At 41.6% G+C, this 24,275-nt stretch overlaps 1 protein-coding gene and 1 non-coding gene across 3 annotated transcripts in view; one reads left to right on the top strand and one right to left on the bottom strand.

Moving 5' to 3' along the window:
- Positions 1–24,275, top strand: part of Catspert (catsper channel auxiliary subunit tau) — a 95,775-nt gene that overhangs the window by 19,834 nt on the left and 51,666 nt on the right. For both annotated transcript variants that reach the window (NM_001409059.1, NM_001024363.1), the window contains 7 exon segments: positions 3,020–3,145; positions 4,108–4,152; positions 5,132–5,200; positions 7,897–7,976; positions 11,536–11,670; positions 16,765–16,870; positions 18,684–18,747. In NM_001409059.1, coding sequence (NP_001395988.1) covers positions 3,020–3,145; positions 4,108–4,152; positions 5,132–5,200; positions 7,897–7,976; positions 11,536–11,670; positions 16,765–16,870; positions 18,684–18,747 — 625 coding nt within the window.
- LOC120094911 (small nucleolar RNA SNORA17) lies at positions 1,752–1,886 on the bottom strand. The gene has a single exon (XR_015630039.1). It is a non-coding gene; the product is annotated as a small nucleolar RNA SNORA17 (small nucleolar RNA).

The raw sequence follows: 24,275 nt of genomic DNA, 5'->3' as shown, positions 1-24,275 counted from the left end.
TCATCTGGTCCCACCAGGACCATCTTCTCCCACTGAGCTCCAACCAGACAGTCCAGGTAGGGGAGGGGAGCCAATGGCAGGGACCAGACACAGAGGCAGCCTCTGCTTCACTTACGGGACCTCCATGGAGATCAAGCAGCATCTTTGCTACAAATGTGGAGGGAGCTAGGCCCAGAGCCTGCAGGCTTTCTGGTTGGTGGTTCTGTGAGCCCCCATATCCCCAGGTTAGTTGACTCTGTAGGTTTTCTTGTTGTGCCCTTGACCCCTCTAGCTTGTTCCCTTCTTCCTCCAATTCTTTCACAAGACTCCAAGCTCCACTTAATGTCTGGCCGTGAGTCTATCTGCCTTCATCTGCTGCTGGATGAAGCCTCTCAGGAGACAGTCATGCTAGGTTCTTGTATACAGCCATAGCAGAGTGCCAGTAACAGCATCAAAGGTTGGTTCTCTCACATGGGTTGGGTCTCAAGTTGGGGCAGTCATTGGTTGGCTGTTCCCTCAATCACCTCTCCATCTTTATCCCTTCACATCTTGGGTTGAAGGTTTTGTGGGTGGATTGATGTCCCCCTCCCTCCTCAGGGAGTTCGGTCTGGCTACAGGAGGTAGCCATTTCAGGGTCTATATCACCCTCTGGTAGGAGTAGATGTCTCATATCTTCCCGTGCTCACACCCTCCTGACTGGCTCACCTGTACCACCACTATCAGAGTCATTTCTATTGCGCTGCCCAGGTGAGGTGCAGGACCTACCCTCCCTGAGTGCTGCAGCACGTGGGGGCAGGGCCAGCTCGCCTGCTCTCATGACCCCATCTGGGCCAACTCTTCTCTCAGCCTCTGATAGGGCAAAAGGATAGGGAGGGGATTTCTCCTTTGCTGGTGCCACCACACAGGAGACACAGGCTGGCTCTCTCACACTCATGCCCTCTGGACTAGCTCACTCACAACCATCACGGCCAGCTCTATTTTACTGCCCAGGTGAGGCGCAGGACCTTGGCTTCTAAGAGTTGCAGCTGGTGAGGGACAGGGCTCTTCTTTCATGACCCTCTGGCCAGGTCTGCTGCCTGCCAAAGGTGGAGAGGACAAGAGGGGGGGAGGCTCTCTCTTTCTTGTCCACACCACACAGGGAGACGAATGGTAGGGCCGGCTCTCCCATGCCTGCTTGTATCCTTGTGGCTGGCTAACCTGCAATTCCCGGATTGTGTGGGGTCAGCTCTCCTGCTCTCAGGCCCTAGCCAGACACAGTCATAGCACAGGCCAGGACCCCACCGTGTTCCCAGGTGGCATCCCCAGCTACTCACATCAGGCTGTTCCTCATGAGTCTCCAGTCCTGCCTCTCTCTGTTGTGCCACAGCCTCTGTTTCTCTTCCATCTCCTCCACTTCTCCACCACTTACTTCTCTGCTCCTTTCAGTGGTGCCCAGGGTCTGAGTACCTGGGTTATCTCAGGAGTGCTCTTGGGAGTGTTGTGCCTGGCTCCTGCATTATGAAGCAGGCAGGAGTCACCTCAAGCATGGTCTGCTCTCACCTCTCAGGTGTGGGAAGTGCCAGACAGGCGAGCTCCCTACCCAGGAGTCTGGGGGTCATTTCAGGATCTCTTCTGCCTGCCTATCCAAATAGCCCTCTATCCTGGGCTCACCCTTGATTGGGGTCTGTAGTCCCAGGTAGAATTCTAGTCTTCATTTGTTTCCTGTCCTGGGAGGCTGTCCAGGCCTGCCTGGCACCAGAGCGGTGGCCATCTCTGGCTTGCTTTTTTCAGGGAGTGTTAGTCTACTAATCATTCAGATGTCCATAGGTCAGAACACTGGGTGTAGAAATAGCCTCTTTCCCCTCTGCCACTTACTGACACACAAGTGACACAGCAGTCACATCTGCAAGGCCTCCTCTAGGGGCAGGTTTTCGGGTCTTAAGGAACTTTCTCCTGGTTCCCCATTCCTACCAGCAGTGTAAAGCCTTGCCCTGCATCCTCTCGAGCCTCTGCCTCTGTTTTCTGGATATTCTGCCTGATTAGGGCCAGGCTGAATCTACGTCGTCTTGATTTGTAGTTCTCCCATGCGGAAAACAGTTGAGCATTTCTTCATGCACTTATTGGCTATTTGTACTTACTCATTTGAAATGGATCTATTCAGCTCATCTGACACCTATTGATTGGTTTATTGACTTGTTCAGTGTTTAGTCTTCTGAGGTGTTTACATACTCTGAATATTAATATCCTGTTAGATGAACAGCTGGAGAAGAAACTTTCCCCCCTTGCCATGCAGAAGCTTTTTGAATTGAATCATTCCTGCTTGTTGCTGTTCCCTGAGTTGTTAAGAGGCTCTGTTCAGAAGGTCATTGCCCATGAACGTGTCCAGAGTGTTTTCTCTCTCCCTTTTAAAGAGTCAGTTCTTACGCTGACCTCTTCCATTCAATCTGGATTTGTATTTATACAAAGTGAGCATTAGGAATCTTGATCATTCTTCTACATATGGGTATTGGGGTTTTTCTAGCCCTGCTTGGTGAACTGTCTTTTGAGAAAAGACAATGTATATTTTTGGGGCCTGTAGAAAATCAAGTGGGTGTACCTATGTGGGCTTATGTCTGACCCTGTATTTGTTTCCATTGATCTGTGCCTGCTTTGTTCCAGTGCCATGCTGGTTTAGTTACTATGGCTCTGTTAGGATAATTTGAAATCAATATTACAATACCTCCAGAATTGATCTTTCTTCTTAGGATCCCTGAATCACTTCATCTTGCCATGTAGTCTCAGTAGTGTGTTAAGGGCAACTCTTTATGAATAGTTAAAAAGACAGTGTATGTAATATGATAGATGATTCAAAAGATCATAATTAGCATTAGACAGAAGCAGGTCCTCATTTTGTTGATATGAGAGTATGTGGAATGATGAACTTGAAACATCACAAAGATAACATGAAAACTAATAATTGAGATGCCCATGATGTATTATAACTTATGGATGTATTTATTTGGACATTATGTCTGAAATTCAGACTTAAAATTTAATACTTCGCATATATTTTGCTATTGAGGTTCCCAGACGTCAAGATGATGAGCGGAATTATATTTACTTGGAACTAATGCAAGATGCAGGAGATTCAGAAAAGCTTCCTTATCCCTTAGGCAATGCGGAATCACATCTTTATGAAGTAATACAGGTATATATAAAAATATCAGCTACATAGGGACCCATGCCTTTTATCCCAGTACTTGGGGGTACAGACAAGACAGGGTTCAAGCTCACCCTCGGCTAGCTAGTTCTTTCCTGGCTCCATGAGACAGTCTCAAAAAGACAAAAAGTAAAACAGAAACCATTTTTTCTTGGTACCACAGTGTCTAATCGCTGTTTGTCATCATGGCTCCTGATATCTGATGGGTTTATCACATGCATAGGAAACAAAGTTTATTCTAAACATGAAAAATATTAGAATTATCAGATGGCATGAGGCTTCCATTCAAGATCATGTAATTTGGAGCAGTCAAGGGTAGTGTGGCAGAGTGTGCACTGCTTTCTGAACAAGATTGGTGTGTGGGCCCTGGAGAAGCCCCTTTGCCTCTGGGTTCCACAAGAGACACACTGCTTGGTGGTGGTACGAACTGAAAAGAAAGCTCAGCGAAGCACTCAACATGCAGTGTTAAGGTTCCTAACTGTGACGTTGGGAGTAGGATAAATGCTCAGGGAAAAGAGCCAACCGTGGATGTTGGACTGGGTGAGCTAGCTCATAGGACAGCAGAAATGACCACAGATGGAAGGTTTCAAAGCCTGTCCATGCCCTCGAGATGTGAGAAGTCTGCCACCTACCCAGGAGCTTGACATGGAGATTCATATAGAACCCTCAGACCCAGAATGGAGGTCGATTTCTAGGAAGGGAAGTCAATCCAGCAGAGACATTTCTGCCTCTGTAAATGCTAGCATCTATATTCATTTCTGTCATTTGCAATGGAATTTTCTTCTACTGAACATTGATTTTAATTTACTTAACATTATATTGTACTTGTATTTTAGCTATTGAATTGATGTATATTTTGAAAATTACTGCCCGATTTTGAATTACAGCATGCTTTAGATGAATTACAGATACATACATGAATAATTCTACATTTAAGATTTTTTTTCTAGAAAGGCTGTTTTACTGAAGTAATGCAGATGATGCGTAGAAACACCGTAAGAGCTTTACAAACCTCCCTAAGATTTATGCATGTGTGATGTTTTAACACCGTATAGAACTTACTCTCATAGTTCATAGCCTAAACTTTTAAATTTTTCATTACCCTAACCTTAGCTGTCTGAATTAGTAAAAGTATTTGTTTGCTCATAAATTCTTTACTTATTTTATGTAAAATTTGGTATAATTTTCCAGACTCTATTTAACTTTCTATATGTTTGTTCTTTATAATATTTTTAAATTAATTATAATATTATCCCCTCCTTCTATGTTCCCCCTTGTTCTCTCTCAAATGCATGGCCTCCTTTTCTTACTGTTATGTATATACATATATACATGTTTGTAACACTTTGACCTTCTTAGTAAATTGTGACAGGATTAGACATCACTGGATGAGACAGTGTAACATTTCCACTGCTTTCAGTGCTTTCTCCAGCCTTATTGGAAAGTCTCCGAATTCTGAATGTGCCTAAAGTTAGCAATTTGATTAATTGAGCAATCAAAGACACTCCTACTGTCTCCTGGCCAGACGGGATTGAGGAACAGATAAGTCCCTGAGTATGGGGACTTTCCCTTCGTGTGTGGTCAGCCTGGGTTTGAGAGGTGACATTGCTTGTCTCAAAAATTTGATCTGGGGTGGAGATGAAAGACATGTGAGTGAATAACTGGAAACATATGCATATATAAAATACGTTCTATATAATCCTACTAATGATTCTAAGTTAAAATTTGTACATCTGACCATTAGCATTATTTAATTTTAATGGGGGAGGCTTTAACCTTCTGGGAACTGAACAGAATCTTCTTTTGGGGTTCTTTGTGTAAACAAAGCTTTGGTTTATTCTTTTAGTTTTTTTTTTAACTAGAAGATTAATTCTGGGCTTTTCTAAAAATACGGATTTATGGCATTATTGGTTTCTGTCACTTCTCTAAGAACATCATGCTAATCAAACAATGAAATTATTTCCCTGTGTCTAGCCTATCTGCAGGGTGGAAGTGGAATTTATGTTCTCCTATGGAAACTTCGGTTATGGATTTTCACATCAGGTTAGTTCACTCCTTTAAATAACGGTATTCTGTTTTAGCTCCTCAATCAAATCATTTGAGCCTCTAACTTTCTTCCAGTTGGGCAACATTTAAAAGTAAAAACTTCTAGGACTGGCATATGGCCCTGTGGGTAAAGGCTCTTTCTTTCTTTTTTTTTTTTTTTTCTATTTTTCGGAGCTGGGGACCGAACCCAGGGCCTTGAGCTTCCTAGGCAAGCGCTCTACCACTGAGCTAAATCCCCAACCCCGTAAAGGCTCTTTCTACTGAACCTGATGACCTGGTTCATTTCCAGGAGTCCGTATAGTGGAAGGATCTTCCAAAAGTTGCCTGCTGAGCTCTGCCTGTATGCTAGGGCTCATGCAACGCCCCCTAAAAATACATAAGTGTTTAAAAAAGGATCACTTAAAAACAAATGATGCTTTGTATTCTGATCTTGAGATATAAGGGCTTTTCTTCAGAAAAAAATATTACTTTATCATCTCTTGCTTCTATATTTTAAATGATTGTATTTTATTCAAAATGCCTTTATTTTAAGACTTCCTTCTTAATTGTTTCTATATGTTTGTGTTATTAAAGCAATGTTATCTTGGGTGTTTCACTGAGTATGGAATTTTACATCTAGAAATATTCATAAAATGGAGTCATTGATCACAGACATGTGCCTGTGATTTTAGCATTCAGACTGAAGAAAGAACTAGCCTAGAAAAATCACACCACTATAAACACTGTTATCAGAACCAGGCGTGTGTTACCTGACTCCATTAATGCTGCTGCTGCATAGGGAAGAACCTTCCGGTTCAGACTTTCCCTTAGTAGTCTTTGGGTGAGTTCCAATTAGTTATTGAGAATAAGATCAATCTTACTAAGTAAGTCTAACCCTATGTTAATTAAAATCCCTATAATATATTTACATTTTCTGAAGCATATCATAGTTGTTAATACATTTTGAAATGGAAATGTACAGCCTCAAAGAGCAAGCCTTTCTTCCTTGCCTGTTTTCACTAATTTATTTATTGTAATGCTGGGGATGCTGACACAGAATCTTGAGCCCAGTGGGCTCATGCTCTCTCTACTCATGCCCAGTACATGGCTTTTAGACATAGAGACTTTCTATAGCTCAGGCTGCTCCTGAGCTACCTGTGGTCCATGAGTTAAACTCATGGTCCCCTGCCTTACCGAGTGAGTGCTGAGGCTACTGCGCCAGTGCACTGGCCTGCCTAGATCTTTTATTCTCTCTCTGTGTGTATGTATAGATGGTAGAGTGCACATGTGTATACATTAGCACGTGTATGTGGAGGCTGGGAGGCCAACTTTGAGTGCCATTCCTCAGGACCCATTCACACTGATTCTTGAAACAGGGTCTCTCACAGGACCTGGGGCTCACCAATTAGAATATCCAGAGACTGTCCTGCCTCTTTCTCCCCAGCACTGGGATTACAAGTGAACGCCACCGTGCCTGGCTTTTTTTTTTTTCCCCCTTGGAGCTGAGGACCGAACCCAGGGCCTTCTACCACTGAGCTAAATCCCCAACCCCGGTGCCTGGCTTTTTTATGTGACTGCTTGGTATTGAACTCATGGGAAGCACTTTGCTGACTGAGCTACTATCTTAACCCTTTTATTCTCTTTTGTGATGAATTATTAGAGTTCCCACTGTCATTATTTCTGCAAGTTACATTTAGCAGTCATAGCTCATGAGCATCAACTTTAGAGCTAGGTCTGTGTTCAAATATAAGCATAACATATCAGAGTAACTATTCTTTTTTAAAAAGATTTATTTATTTATTATATATAAGCACACTGTAGCTGTCTTCAGACACACCAGAAGAGGGCATCAAATCTTGTTACAGATGGTTGTGAGCCACCAGGTGGGTGCTGGGATTTGAACTCAGGACCTGTGGAAGAGCAGTCAGTGCTCCAAACTGCTGAGCCATCTCTCCAGCCCCAGAGCAACTATTCTTAATGGGAGAGGTTATTTTCAGAGTTTCAATCCCAGCACCGGGGAAGTAGAAGCAGGAAGCTCCCTGGGGCTTGCTGGCCAGCCAGTCTAGCCTACTGGATGAGTTCCAGGCCAGTGAGAAAGCTTGAGTAATGAAGTCTGAACTTGTCCTCTGGACTACACATGCAGCAATACACATGTGAACACACATGCACATATATCTTCGGATACAAATGAACACATTCTTGTGCACACATGGAGAATGTGACAGCTTATTTTCTGATAAAACGGGGCAAGTGTTGTTTTATGTAGGTGGACCTTCCTGTAAGCACAGAGCAAAGGGACTGTGTAGAAAGAACTGGCTGTGCAATGAAAGGGCAGCGCAGCCCCGCAGTGATAGGCCTCCTTCCCGCACTGTGTTGGCGTGAGAAGACGGCCATCCAGGAGCCAGAAAAGTGGCACTCAAGACGCTCCACGGCGTCACCCAGGCACACCCCTGTGGAACTCTGAGTGAATCACAGATCTTCAGTGTAATCTGTAAAATGTGCACACTTAGTTCATAGTTTGATCAAAAGCACTTGAGAAAGTTAAAGGTATATGATGCCTGGCAGATATTTAGTACCCAAAAAACTAAGTCTGTCTTCACTCCTCTCCTTGTGTTCGTCACCTAAGAACTGTACAGGCCTTCGGGAGCGGGTGTTGTTGTTAGTTCTATTACAGTGAATTATAACTAACTGAACTTACATTTTTTTAAATTCAGTTAAAACCTCTTCAGAAAGTCATTGAACCATCTATGTTTATGAAAATTACACCTCCTCCAGAGAGAACAGACCCTGTCACGTAAGTTTCATGACCGTATCAAGATCACATAGCATTTTAAAGGTAGGATGGAGCATATTAGTTATTTAAGAGACAGACCCTGAGAACATGGCTGAGATGGGCCAGCCCCTAAGCTAAAGGGAGCACTGAATTCCTTTGCTTAATAATTGAGAAAGAGCCCGGTGTGATGGCTCGTGTCTGTAACCCCAGCACTTGGGAGATAGAGACAGCTAGATGGGGAGTTTAGGGGGCATGGTTATATGAAATCCTGTGAAAAACAAACAAACAAAAAGATGGGAGAGATACTGAGGAGAGGGGAACCTTCTTGGTGAGTGAAGAGGTGACTTAATGAGGAAACTGGCCAGCAAGATCCTTCTTATTGGATAAAAAGGAGGGTCTCTAAGATCCACATGTGTAGTGGTTGCCAGTTTCTGCTCTGTAGGACATCAGCATTAGCCTACCTAACACCACTCACTCCAACTCCTAGCTCCAAATTGACTGTAAAAACAGAGCAAAACTCTGTTTATAAATGCTACTAGTGGGGCTGGGGAGATGCTCTGCAAGTTGCATTCAGATCTCCGCATCCATACACAAAGCCATTCATGGCTGCAGGTGTCTATATCCCCAGCTTTGAGGGACAGAGATTGGCATATCCCAGAAGTTTGTGCAAGACCGTGTTCCAAGGGACTAAAGCAGAGAATTATAGAATAAGATGCCTTCAGTCTTTTGATTTCCTCATGCATGTACCTGGTACATTCACTGTTCATTTATGTACACACATCCCCATACACTCCATATCTCCCAACACAAAAATATTTTAAGTTATTAACAAATGAACTGTAGTTTAAAATATAGTATTCCATGTTCCCTGCTATCCTGAAACAACTGGCTCAACAAAACTGTTGTATGGCCTTTCCCATATGTCAGTCACTCGCCATCAACACCTGCAGGCTTGGCACCTGGTTCTCCAGGTGGCATTCTGTACTCTGAATCGCCAGTATCTGTCGCCAATGCCTGTGCCTGGTCTCCTGTAGCCAACATGAAGTGGTCCATGAATCACGGTGTGGAAGTGAAACTGCCACTCCCCATTGCTCCTGACAATTCATGAGCAAAGCATTCTCTCCTGGTCTTGTAACCTTATCTTCTGTAGGCCTCGAGTTATTTCCAAAAAAAAAAAAAAAAAAGGAAATGCTTCCACTGAGAGATTGCACTGAACTAGAAGTTAAGGCTGCTGCACAGCTTCTGGGCTCCATATGAGCCAGAATCAACAGGTAAAGGAGGGGTCACTTCACTGGTAAACAGCAGTTCCCAACTGCAGAAGAAAGTGTGAAGGCCTGTCTCACAATGGGCAAGGGAAGGCTGTGCCTGAGATACACCAGACTCTCTGGAGCTTCTCTTCATATCCCCACACTCTGTGGTTTAGGGGGGTTTTGCATTACGAAATTATTTGTGGGCATAGAAAAATACTCAGTGTTGAACAGCACTGACTGCTCTTCAAGTGGACCAGTGTTCAGTTCCTAGCACCCACATGATGGTTCACAACCATCTGCAACTCCAGTTCCAGAGGCTCTTTTGGCTTCCATGGGCACTGCACGCACATGGTAGCCTGACAGGCATGCATGCAAAAGACAAGTACAAGCGAAACATTTTTAAACATTAAAGAAAAAAATTACTTGGAGTAGGAGCATACAGTGTGTCGTGTGGAGGCCAGATGACAGCTTGTGGAAACTGGTCCTGCCTTCTTCCTTTGATGCTGGGATGGAACTTGGGTTCAGTTTTGACAGCAATACCCTTACCTGCTGAGTCACTTCACTGGTCCTAAATAAAAATTTAATAGAAAAGTACACCTTAATCTGCACAGGACTATTAATGGCCCAGAAGGATGGAAGTCTTGATCATACCACTAGGTAAGGCACAGCTACAGAGATTACTAAAGCAGAGGAAGGGTAGAATAGACAGTGGAAGAATAAAGAGGCATAGACTGTGACGTGTGAGTTACAGAAGCAAGGGTATGCTAGCTGCGTGCATTCCCGCCCAAGTTGCCTTATGAGTGTGTTTGTATGTATCTATACATAGATGTAAGTAGCTTTGTTTCCCTCCTCTTATCCCTATATCATAATCACAATATTGAAGTTCTGAGGTGCTGAGAAGAGGAGAAAACATCACTCAAACTTTACTTCCTCTCCTGGTCTGTTGGCAAAGGACAGTTGTATCAGGTCAGGTGGAACTGTGATCATGTGATCATCCTCATTTGGAGGTTCAGGATGATTGAAGGGATGGATATAGATGCTAGGTTGACAGCAAGCACATTAATAGTAATTCATGTGTCAACTTGGCTGGCCACAAAGTGACAAGATTTTGGTCATCATTCAAGGAGAAGTTTTTGATGAGATTCATATTTAAATAAGTATAAGTAAAGCAGATATTAGTGTGGGCAACCTCATCTAATCTGCTAATACAGCAGGAAGACTAACCTCTCCCCAGTAAGGAAATCGCTCCTGTCTAAGCACCTTCAATCTGAAATGCCAGCTTATACCAATCTGCTCCCTTGTTCTTGAGCCTGTCTACTTTGAACAGGAATTGTGCCGTTGCCTCAGTTATACCATTGGCAGACCCGGGTCACCAGCCAGAAGACTCACCCTGCAGATCTCAAACTTCTACAAGTTCATGGGAACCTATATAATATGACAATCTATTTATATATATTTTAATCTATTTCATTAGACATCCCTGACTAATTCAGTGGTACCGATGACTACATTAATTTGTGAAATATTTAGGATGTTTAATCATAGTTGTTGAGATTTTGGAATCTCAACACTAGATCAGAGATGGACAGTGACAGAGAAAAGGGAAGTGACAATGGTAGCTGACATATATGACCACTGGGTGCCTATGTGGTGCTTCTAATCCCTGAGGCAGGGAATATGGGGAAGAGCATGTTCAGGGAATGGAGAAGTTTGTGTTCTATTTTGGAAATACTTTGAACTTAAGGTGTTCATTATTGTATATAGCGAAGACTGGTCAAAAGGCACTTGCTAGCTGTTAGATGTGTAAGGGATCTCTTTACTACTGGCTTTCTTGCATGTCAAGTGGATTCAATAAATCCCCCCTCCTTCTTTTAAGATTTATTCTGTCTTTACATAGTTTCCCTGTCCCCTTCAGAAAAGGATTCCATAATTTTTCTCCTGTGGGTTTACTGTTACAGTGGGATAAAACAATCTATGTAGACAGATATATTAATACCGTATGGCACACAATCTAGTCCATAGGATTAGTTGTTTAAGAGAATGAGGGACTCTGAAGGCGATTTGGCTGTAAATGGTTACTAAAGGCCTGGGCTCAAATGCTTTTCTCCTTGCTTTGGGTCGCCCCTCTTCTGTCCCTACTGCCCACAATTTTGACAGGATGAGCGCTTCTGCCAGGGTTCTGATGCTTCTTTAGCCAGTCTTCTCGATGGCCCATGGTGGCGGGTGAGCTAGCGTGAGAGGAAGAAGGATCCAAACTACTGTTACCACACTGATTACAGGGATGTGCTTTTACATCGTGTCAGCATCTAACTCTGTTACCCTTTTTTCAGAAATATTATTACCCCGCAACGAGTGGAATATCCAGCATTCTTATCCCCAGAATTTAATGTTAACATTGGGGGTCCTGAAACCAGCCAGGCAACTGTGGTGCAACTTGAAAAACTCCGAGAGAAGCCCCGGGAAAGGTAAAGCACACACATTTCATTTACTCACACTTGGTCTACCGTGTTCCAAATCCCGTCTGTTGAACCATGGGCTTTCTGGTGGCCTGGGAATATCACTGTGACACTGCTTCATGTGTTCTCAGCAGCTGGGTACTTTATGATGGCAAGGAGAGAGGTGACGACCAAAGAGGTGAAGAAGACCCATTCATAAGACAGCTGCTCCTCCCCTCGTCTGTTCTGTGGTCTCGTGTGCTGTCTTTCCTGTCATGTTTTCTGTCAGTCTGGGTATTTCCTTCCAACTCACACACCACCTCACTGGATCTTTCTTTCTTTTTAATCTGCTGTTGAACTAATTCCAATGAGTTTTAGTTACTTTCTTTCTTGGTTATGGAATTTTCATTTATTTGTATAGTTCCTTCCACTCTGCAACATTCAGCTGTGGCTTTTAATACCTTAATCACATTAATCTTACTGCTACGTGGTCCAGACCTCTGTAAAACAACATAGGCAATGGGCCTTAATCCTTAGACGTTTAGTTCTAATTCTGGAGGCTATGATGTCCAGCATCATGACACTGGCTGAAGGCATTTCATGATTTATGGCTTGATATGTATTTCTTTACACCTTTTAGTCTTCAACTATTAGATTCTTGCGTTCTTTGAGAAAACTTTGTGTATTTGGTACTTAGAGAGCACCTGACATGTTGTAGATATTCATGAGTCTTTGATAAATAGACAGTCAGATTAGAGGACAGAGGTGTATTCTTTGGTCATCCAGCTCATGTTCATGAACTTAGGGTGGTGGAAAACCAATATATGCACACACTCATATGTGCACACACTCACTTCTACATAAGTCCTCCCAAGTTATTTCAGACCACCTCATTGTACAACAGCAACAAAGTCTGAAGGAAGTATGTTTTGAAATTTTGTTCGAAAGCAATGTTATAAAAGCAGTGGATATTTACTGATCCTAGATTCCATGAGCAAGAGAGACCCAGGGCTGTTGAGTCCATTGTTCTGTGCCATAATTTCAAAGGACTTGGTGGTAGCCAAGATGGTAAGAAGTTGAGCAGAGCTAAGATAGATATGCAGTCCTGAGGAAACAGAAGCCAGAGTTCAGTGTACTTCATAAATACCCAGACTTCTATCTGGGTCAACAACAAGTTACGACAGAATAACTCTGTCTTTAAATGCTATGCCCTAGCTGCCTATTGCCTACCACTGGTCCTCATTCTGGCATTAGAAGAAAGAGCTGGCTGCCAGAGGTAAATGTGTACCTTTCCTAGAGGAAAATATACACAAGAGCCTCAAATTCTACAAAATTTTAAATAGTGTCTTCCACCAAGTAAAAAACTATATACAGGAGGATGTAATATTTTTTTTTGGTTTTTCTTTTTTTCTTTTTCTTTTTTTATTAACTTGAGTATTTCTTATATACATTTCGAGTGTTATTCCCTTTCCCGGTTTCCGGGCAAACATCCCCCTCCCCCCTCCCCTTCCTTATGGGTGTTCCCCTCCCAACCCTCCCCCCAGGAGGATGTAATATTAAACACACACACACACACACACACACACACACACACACACACACACAGAGAGAGAGAGAGAGAGAGAGAGAAACATTTATTACAGAACACACACACACAAGCAAAAAGTGAAAAAACTACACTAGAGACAGACTTACAGGAGTGCCAGCTTGCAGTTATCAGATCTAGACTCTGAGTAGCAATGGTGGCTGCAGATAAGATACGTGAGCTTCCCACATCCACATCTTATGTTGAAGACATCACGATGACACTGGGGGCAGGACCTTGCATTTTGTTGACTCCAACTTTAAGGACTGGCAGATAGATAAGCAAACTCTTAGAGTGACTGTGTTTTACCATAGGCATGCACCCAAACTGGACACAGTGCAAGACTGTTTCAATCAGGCACGGTTTCTTCCATGAGACTGAAACTGGGTTCTCTTATTATGGGGCACATGATGTTTGCCTGGGCAGTTTTTCAATTTGTTGGTTTTTGTTAGCATCCATACTGTATTTCTGGGAATATAATATCAAAATGTTATGCGAATTCTACCATTTTTTTTATTAAATGGAGTGAATTTGTAAGTCTTCTTGGTTGCCCAGTGTTACATTCCTTGTAGGGAGAGAGGATCATTTCTCTCCTTCAGTTACTTGGTTTTCAAGGTTGGGTTCTGATTATCCTTCAAATGCAATAGTACTAGTTATCTATTACTGTATTAAATCACAGTAAATGTAGGCATATTGCATATTTTGTAGGCTAAGTTCTTTACTTTTATTGGCTGGGCTCGGTTGTACAGTCAGATGAGAGGAGGAATAGATGAACCACGAGAAGTCTTTGTTCATCCGTCTGTCACTTGCGGCCAGCAGTGAGCTGGGCCCTGAGGTTTCCACGTGGCTTTTGGTAGGCTGCCCTGGCTTCATTACAGAGCAGCATTCTGAAGGCAGCATTGAAGGAGGGCACACACCACTGTGCACAGTGCTCCTCATACTTGCCTTAATGTCACAGTAATGGTGTCCCATTGGCTACGGCAAGCCTCATGGCCATCTTTGGGAATGAATACATGAGGAATTCTAGACTCATATTTTTTTTTTATTTCATCTGGTTTTTAAAATTTATTTAACTCTTTAATCTGCTTTTACAGTCCAGTCATTATCCCCCTCCTGGTCTGCCCTCTGACTGTTTCTCATCCCATAACTCCTCCCCCATCTCCAAGAGGATGTCCCCACTCCCTCGGACTTCCCCACTCCCTGGGGCCCCAAGTCTCTCGAGGGTTAGATGTGTCTTCTCTCACTGGGGCCAGACCCAGGAGTCCTCTGCTGTGTATGTGTTGGGGGCCTCACATCAGCTGGTGTGTGCTGCCTGGTTGGTGACTCGGTGTCTGAGAGATCTCTGGGGTCCAGGTTAGTTGAGACTGCTGGTCCTCCCATGAGGTGGCGCTCTCCTCATCTTTTAGACTCAGATTTTTGAGGAGAAAATTAGCTAAGAAAATTTTCAGTCAAATACAGTGTTCCTTCCATTCTTATATTTAGCACCCTCAATGCTGGTTTTGGTTTTAAAGGATGTTTTAAATACTTTACTATAAGGTTTGTTACAAAGGCCATCCATGGCTTTTAGTTGCTACTTGTATTCTATTAGTTTCTGTAGGGATTTGAAAAGATTTTGAAATTTTGCTGCCCCTGCAGGCACTGTCACTCCCAGACTTCCCACCTTCTCAGTGAGCTTAAGCAAGCATGGCAGTTTGTCATTATAATGTATATTATGACAGTAAAGAAACAAGAAATGTTTTTAAAGAGAAAAGTGTCTTTTGTTGATATTATCTGTACACTCAGTGACAAAAAGTTTGAATATAAAATGCTCCACCAGATGTTTTCACCCCACCCCTATTCTTCCTGTTATTTGTGTTGCTGGGGGGTGAACATAGGCTCTCAAGCATGCTAGGCAAATGTTCTACCATTGAGCTATAGCACCAGCTTTCTCAGTTAATAGCTTAACATCTTAACCTCTGATGTAACAATATATTTTAAAGGTAGAACTTTTGGGAAATAACTGGGGTAGATCAGGTTTGAGGATAAAGCCCTCCTAATGCTAATGCATTGATAACTTTAGAAAGGTTACAAAATGAGGAGAAGACATGGTGTCCATCTTTCCTCTGTGAGGATATGAGGACCACCTGAAGCCAGGAAGATCCTTGCCAGGATATAACTGGACTGGCACCTTAGACAACACAGCCTTGAGAATTATGAGAAATAAGTATCTGTTGTTTAATCCACCCAATATATAGCACTCTGTTATTGCAGCCCAGACTAATTGAAATAAGCACTTTATTTTTTATTGGTTACTTTATTTATTTACACTCCAAATGTTACTCCCTTTCCCAGTTTCCCCTTCACAAGTACTCTATCCCCCCCCCTCCTCCTGACTCTATGAGGGTGCTTCTCCACCCAACCACTCACTCCTGCCTTAGCACCCTATCATTCCTCTACCCTGGGTCATTGAGCCACCACTGGAACGAGGAGCTCCTCTCCCAGTGATGCCCGATAAGGCCATCCTCTGCTACATATGCAGCTGGAGCCATGGATCCCTCCATGTGTACTCTTTGGATGGTGGTTCAGTCCCTGGGAACTTTGGGGGTTCTGGTTAGTTAATATTGTTGTTCTTCCCAGGGGGTTGCAAACTCCTTCAGCTTTTTCAGTCCTTGTCCTACCTTCTCCATTGGGGTTCCTGCGCTCAGTCTGATGGTTGGCTGCACGCATCCACATCTGTATTGGTCAGGTTCTGGCAGAGCCTCTCAGGGAACAGCTATACCAGGCTCCTGACAGCAAGCACTTCTCATCTGCAATAGTGTCTGGGTTTAATGTTGCAGATAGGATGGATCCCTAGGTGAGGCAGTCTCTGGATGGCCTTTCCTTCAGTCCCTGCTCCACCACAGAATACTACTCAACTATTAAAAACTATAACTTCATGAAATTCAGAGGCAAATGGATGGAACTTGAAAATATTGTGAGTGAGATAACCCAGTCACAAAAGAACACACATGGAAGATACTCACTGATAAGTAGATATTAGCCAAAAAGAATCTCAGAATACCCACAATACAACTCCCAGACCATATGAAACCCAAGAAGAAAGATCACACCAAAGTGTGGATACTACAGTCCTACTCAGAAGGGGGGAGAGAATAATCTTGGGAAGTAGAGGGAGAGGGATCTGGGAGGGAAAAGGGGGTGCAGTTCGAATACTGAAGGAATAAGCACCAAGAATAATAATTGACTAATTTCTGAATGTGTTTATAAAGCTTAACTAATGATAATAGTTACTACCTAATAAGAAATACGTCCTCATCACCAATGTTAGAAATACATTTGTGTGCCTTTATGAGATGTACCTCTGTCCCTGATTGCATCCCATAACCATGACCCTTATTTTTGTTGTAATTATTTTAACTGTATCCTTAGATAATATGTTTTTGGTGTGTCCCTTTTGGAACTTTATGTAAACAGATCATACTGTGTCATTTTTCTGTGACTTTTATCGCACATTCTTCTGTCACTGACTCGTTTCATCTCTAACTGCTTTTTTTGTTTAGATTGGAAAGAATGAAAGAGGAATATAAAAGTATGAATACATGGATAGAAAAAGCAGATTATTTAAGAAATCTTATTAATCCAAAACTGTTAAAAAAAGACTCTAAGGTAATTGACAAAATGCATTCTTTTATATGTAGCATGCAATACATATGCTTAGTAGGGATATGCATTGATAATTAAGTGTTTGATCAGATTATTGCTTATAATACCATTATATAAAATGCTACTCATACTTCATAACTTTACTATATTAACAGTGTATCATTCCATAAGTTTATTCATGGTTTATAAGGTTCAGTTAACTGGCCAATTTAAAGCCTGCCTTTCAGGGGCATTCAGCCTGTCCACCAAGTTGCGGATCCATCAGCACAATCAATTTTAGAAAATGTTCATGATGGAGTCAGAAGAAGCCGGACAGCATGAGTGAGAACTTGCTCAGTTCTCTAAGTGCCTTGCAGCCCTCGGCGGCAGCCAGTCTGTGTTATTCTTCTGTATACGTTTGCCTGTCCCCAACATTTCCTAAACGTGGGACCACATATAAACACATGGTTCTTTGTGGCTTACTGTGGCTCTCTTGCCGTAATGTTTTCCAGTTGTAGCACATGGCAGCATGTCATTTGTCTCTAGATGTGTCCCCGTTGCACGGATACACTGCATTTGTCTGTGTCCATCTGCTGACACACATTGTGGTTATTTATTCTATTGAGCTACGGTCAAGGGCGATGCAGTGAGCTTTCATGAGCAGACATCTATTGTTCTTCTTGAGATGGGGGTCTCACTATGTAGACTAGTCTTAAACTTGCTGACAACCTCAAAATCCTCCTGCCTCAGCCTTCCCAGTGCTGAGATTACAGATGTGGGCCAACGTGCTTGGCTTTCTTGTATACTTTTGTGTGTGAACATATGTTTTTAATTTTCCTGCGTGAATGCCCAGGAACAGAAGGTAATTACATGGTAATTCCCAGTTAAAGTTTTGAAGAATTGCCAAATTATTTGTACAAGCAAACTTGTCATCTTTCATTGCAATAAGAAAGTGTGTAGTGGTTTTGAGTCTTGACCTCTTGTTGGGTTCCATATTGTGATTGCAGGTCCCAATGTTCCCAACAAACCTAAGAATTCAAAGTCCTGATTCATTAATTTTTGTTTTCATTTCTCTAATGATGGATGATGTGAAAATTTTTTCATACATTCTCTATTTGTATATCTTCTTTGGATAAATATTCAAACCTTTGGACAATTTTTAAAATTGTACTTTTGTCTTGTTTAGCTGCAATGGTCTTTAAATGCATTTTGATAGTAATATTTCATTTGAAGTTTAGATATGTAATGTATACATTTTGATCAAGAAATAAAGGATATCTATCTCAGATAAAAGATTTACTAAGATCACGATCTTGAAATGCTAGTCATACTGTGTTGATATTATGTTTTACAATATCTCTGTAAGAATTGGGCAGCAGTGTACTGTTAGAGGTTGAATTAACTGTTATTTACAAATATAGAGTTAATATTTTAGGAGAAACTAGTCATTAGAGAGATTGTGGATTTGTGCTCTTATTATTAACGGTGTCTATATAAAAAAGATTCAATGTCATCGTGCATTACAAATTTCCTTGGAGTTTTATAAAGATATGCATAATTTTAAAGACACAGGCCATAACGTACTCCAACACAAATGTGCTTCTTGCCGTCCTCCTGCCTGAGTTACACAGCTAGCATCATGCTTTGAGATCTTTGTTCTCATTCTGTCATCTCAGTGATGTTGGTCCCTGTGCTTAGGCTGCTGCCTTCTAGAGTAGCTACTCCTCCTCTTTCTTGTCCTCTGTAAAATACATATGAAAGCAGAAAAAATATTTTAGGTCTTTAAGTATTCTACCCAACATGCTTTCTTTCCTTCTTTCTTCCTTCGTGTGTCTAGGGAAGTGTTGAGCCGTCTGGATCAAATTCTAGTGTATTAGAAGAGCTTGAAAGAACGACACATGGTAAAATCAAGTTAATTTCTATGTTTATTATTATTTTTTTGGTTCTTTTTTTCGGAGCTGGGGACCGAACCCAGGGCCTTGCGCTTCCTAGGCAAGCGCTCTACCACTGAGCTAAATCCCCAGCCCCTCTATGTTTATTATTAAGTTAACTAAAGCAAGGTGGTGTATTATAAACGTTACTTAATTACTCTAAATTAATTTCACTTTCATCTCAGATGATACATACATTTTACTATTGTACCAATTATATTTGTATTCTGTAATAATCTCTAAGAAAAGCCTTGGTCCCTATCAAGAGGTTTTTTTTTTTTAACTTTTAAAATTGCTACTTATTTTCTGTGTATGGATGTTTTATCTGTGTAAATGCCTGTGTATCATCTGTATTCCTGACATCCTCAGAGGCCATCAGAGAGTATCACTTCCTCTAGGCAGAGAGTTACAGGTGGCGTGAGCCACCATGTTCATGCTGGGACATGGACCCTCTTACTGCTCAGTCATTCCTCCCACCTCAGGAGTTAAAAAAAATTTTAATGGTTCTTTGCTTCTTTAAATATAGAAAAATTTAAATATTAGCTGTGATATTTATAAAGACATTTTTGTTAAGCATTTGAGTTACAGAACTATTGAGGTGTGTGTGTGTGTGTGTGTGTGTGTGTGTGTACGTGTAAGAGAGAGTCAAAGACAGAACAAGGAAGAGAGAAAGAGAAACTATAGCAGAGGAAATCCAATTAGTGTCTAATTTGAGAACTTACCCTAAGGTATCAGTAAGAGATTTAATTAATGAAAAATAGTGTTCACCCAGTCTCCTACACATCTCTCTCCAATCTCTGTAGAAAGCAAGTAAAGTGTGCACACTACTGCGTGTTAAACACACGCTTTCACATCTTTAAAGCTTTATTTGTGATATAATTTATTATTGCAAGGTTTTTGTTGTAACTTAATTGCCTTTCCATGCTATTTCCCCAGCAACATCAGCCACATGTGTGTGTGTGTGTGTGTGTGTGTGTGTGTGTGTGTGTGTGCGCGCGTGCTCGCGCTCATATTTCTGTCTCCTATACTAACTTACTAGAGTGGAGCTGTTGTATCTTCAATCTATATGAAATATACAAGCTTCTTTTTGGTGCTGTTTTTATTGTTTTGTTGCTAAAGATCAAACCTAGGACCTCACATATGCCAGGCAAGCACCCAGCCAAGGCTCTGCAGAGCTCCAACACCCATGCTTTAAGTGCAGTCTCACCACAGATGCCCTCTTTAGTATCACATACTGGAAGAAGTAACACCCCCCCTATGAGTTCTGCTTCTCCAGTGGTTTGTTTTTTGTTTTTGTTTTTGTTTTTTGTTTTTGTTTTTGTTTTTTGTTTTTGTTTTTGTTTTTTGTGGGTCAGCTAATGACTTGATTTTTTTGGGTATTTCTGAGGCCTCCAGTGTCTCAGCACATACATGTATTCTGGGTACTTTCCTATCCATGTTTTTAAAGACAAGTAAGCTGAGAATTAAGCAGATTAAATAGCCAACTAACTAGAATTCAGTCATTAACTGATAAGAGCTGACTTTGAGCTTAGTCAGTTTGACCCTAGAGCTTAAGTTTTAACCATATTGCTATTTCCTTCTTATGCACCATATCCATAAAACAATCGGTTCTTATTTCTTTTATAGCTGACATACCACAGCTAGGAAAAATGAGTTGAGGGAAGAATGTCACCAAGACATGAACTCTGAGACCTTTCTGGCCCTCTAAAGATACTCCAATTCCAACAATTTATAAATCAATTCCTTTTTACAAGAAATCCAAAAACTGACTGACAGGCTCCCAAATGCTGAGTGAGCACAAAACCTGCTCTATTTTAGCTCCTAGGAATACTTAAGGCACCACTGTGGAGGTCAAGAACTAAGAGCATAAGCTATAAGCTAATATTTTTATTTTTCTCAGTACATCCTAAGACATGGCCTTCTGTCTTGCTTGTATCAGAACACTGTTAAGACTTAGCATACTCTAGATGTTTGAGACACACTAAGAATAAAAAATGTACCATGTATGGTTGTGCATGCCTGTAATATAGTCACTTAAGTGGCTAGGGCAAGAGGAATCAGGAGTTGGAAGCCAACATTCTGATTTTCCCCACAGACAGGCTGAGGCACTGACTCTTGTCTTGCTTGTCTAGGTGCATTGGTGATCTAACACTAATAATCATTGAGAACAAAGATAATTTGAACTTGAATGAAAGTTTTAAGAGGCCCCAGAATCTCTAATCAGTCAGCCTGGTGAAGGTTTGCTGTACAATGCTTTAACAAGAGAAAGAAATGGCTGTTTTCTCTTATGTGAAAATATCAACACAAAGTAACAAGGAAAATGGGCCCATCAAGATAGGTCTCCAATAACGGTGCTTACCTTCCTACCTGACAACATGAGTCCAAATCCACACAAGTAGAAGCTAAAAGAGACTGGGGTGGCTGTGCTTGTATCATAAAAACACTAGTCAAAACTTTAAAGGAGACTAATAAGTCCATTATATGATGACAAAGGGGTCAACATATCAAAAAGAAATAATTGTAAATATATGCAACCAGTGTCAGAGAACTTAACAATATGCAAGCGAGGATAAAAGGGAATCAGGTAACAATACAAAAATAATGGGAAAGGGCACTTTCTATAATTAATAGTACAAGACAGAAATTAAAAAGAGAATTTCATAGCACTGTAAATTCACTTAACTATAGTCCAAATGTATATGTATGTGTGTGTGTGTATATGTGTGTGCGTGTGTGTGGAGATATATATATATATACATATATATATATATATATATATATATATATATATATATATAGAGAGAGAGAGAGAGAGAGAGAGAGAGAGAGAGAGAACAGCATAGACTATCTGTTCTCCTCAGGAGTTCGTCGAATATTCTCCAAAGTAGATATCACTAAACAAGCCAACAAATTGAGAGTGATTTATGTCGTACCAAATACCTTTTCAATTACAATGGAGTGAAGTTAGAACTGTCAGCGAAGAAAATGAAAATTCTCACTATGTAGGAATTTAATTTTTATTTTTAACAACCAGTAAAACACTGGCTCAATGCAAGGAAGAATTAGAAAACACCCTAAATACATTCACTGAAGCAAAAGCAATGCTGAAAGGGACATTGACATTAAGACGTCAGGTTTTTATGGCAATAAAGGTTCCTGTAGAAAAAAGATCTGGGGCTCCATAACTCCCAGTGCCTGATGCTCTTGCAGAATTCGGTGTCAGACAGTTCACCACTGCCTGTAACTCCAGCTGCTGGGAAATCCAGTGCCTCTAGTTTCCATAGTCACCAGAATACATGAGTACGTACACACACACACACACACACACACACACACACACACACACACACGCACACACGCACGCACGCACTTGCGCGCATAATTAAAAGTAAAGAAGTAAAGAATATTAAAAGTAAAGAATGCTTTTTTGGAAAAGACCTAAAATTAAACAACTTAACTTCATGCCACTAAGAACTAGAACAGGAGCTAACTTCAAAGTCAGAGGTAATAAAGATCATAGATTTTTTTTTCAATTAGAGAATTGAAAAAAATCAATGAAGCTAAGTTTAAAAAATGTAAATAAAATTGACAAATTGAGCTAGACTAGGAAAAAATAAAAGTGTGGCTGGAGAGATGGTTCAGAAGTTTGAGTTTTTGTTGCTCTTGCCGGGGACCCAGGTCCAGTTCTCAGCACCCACCTGGTGGCTCACAACCATCTGTAACTCCAGTTCCAGGGAATCTAACATCCTCTTCTGACCTCCCCAAGGAAAAGGCACACACACAATGTACAGATATATACGCAGGAAGACACTCATTCACATTAAAAAAACATCTAAAGGTTGGGGATTTAGCTCAGTGGTAGAGCACTTGCTTAGCAAGCGCAGGGCCCTGAGTTCAGTCCCCAGCTCTGGGGGGGGGGGGGGGACCATCTAAAAAAGAAAGAAAAAACCCACTATGTAGACCATGCTAGCTGGCCTTAAACTCAAAGCAGTCCCCCAGCCTCCACCTCTCATGTGCCACTATGCCTGACTCCTCTTCCAATTTTTAATGTATAGTTTTTCTCTAATCTTGGAGCAAGGCAAGGATGTCCTTCCCTGATTGTTGTATTGAGCACAGTACTGGAAATCCTAAGAGAGCGATCAGTCAGGAAAAGGATATCACTGCCATCTAGCTCAGAAAGGAAGATGGCACCACTTTATTTTTACCGGACATGACCTGGCATTTTTAGAATCTCTCTATCTTTTGATAATTTCCCATCTAAGTGCTCCCTTCACCCCTCTCTGGATCCCCAACACTTTCCTTTCCAACTTGATGTCATTGTTTCTTTTTAATAACCCCTGAGCCCGTGAGTGCTGCCTGTGTGCATGTGTGTACAGCACCACCCACTGGAACAACCCACAGAAAAATCAGTATCAACGGCTCCTCAGCTAGGGTAGAGCCTCATCAGAGCCCCTCTACTCATGCTGGTGAGTTGGCTGGCTTGATTTTGCACAGGTTGTGTGTAGGTAGCTACTATGATTTCATGGGTGCAATGGACACACCCTGTCCAGAATGTGCATTTCATGATACTCCTCCTCATCTTCTGAGAGTCTTTCTACTCGGTGTCTCACACCTCCACGAGCCTTGACGGTGTGATTTGCATGTCCTGCTCAGGGCTGAGTATGAAGCAATCCTGAGTGCTGTGACCAGTTCTGAGCTTCTGCACCGACTGCTGAATGCTGCAAAAAAGGAGCTTCTCCTACCAAGGTTGACAGCAGCAGTCATCAGTGGGGACAGACACAGATATGTAGAAGGCAGTTTGACAGCACAGGGCATGATCTTATATGTGCAACCCCCTAAAGCTCTACAAGAAAAACATATTAGAACTAATAAATCTGACAAAGCTGCACAATACAGAATCATGTAAAAAACCCACTTCATTCTCCCCATGAGCTAGCTACAAAAAGAAAGTGAGTTAAAGAGAATTAAAAATTTAAAACATGAGTCTTGAAACTATAAGATTTGCGGGCAATATATGAGAAGAGTTCAATGATGTTGGTGCAGGTGATAATTCCTTTAATGAGACAGTGAAAGCACAAGTCCAAACACAAAAACAGCTGGACTATATCCAGCTAAAGAGCCCCTGACAGCAGACAGTGAGTAAAAAGGCAAGCACAGAATGGACAGAAGGTCTGCAAAGCATGCATGGTAAGTGGCTAATACCCATTTTTCAGTTCACTAACAACAAAAACAAGTCAATGTAAATAACCTGATTAAAAATGGCTCAGATTTGTATACAAATCTCTATAAAAAAGAAAACAAATGTTCAAAATCACTAATCACCAGTTCAGTGTAAATCAAAACTTGTGTTTATAAAAGATAAAGGGAGAAGGAATATGTTTAGTAGATGTATGATGGCCCCTCCGCGGGCCCATGCTGAGGCATCCCTTCCCCCTGAGGGACCAGCCACATGACTGTATAGCATAGAGTTTATTCAGGGCATGGGGAGGGCAGTTGAG

The sequence above is a fragment of the Rattus norvegicus genome, chromosome 9 (assembly GCF_021556685.1).
Source record: "Rattus norvegicus strain SHRSP/BbbUtx chromosome 9, alternate assembly SHRSP_T2T, whole genome shotgun sequence".
Lineage (NCBI taxonomy): Eukaryota > Metazoa > Chordata > Mammalia > Rodentia > Muridae > Rattus > Rattus norvegicus.
Note: the sequence above shows the minus strand (reverse complement) of the source record. Positions and strands in the feature narration are given on the sequence as shown.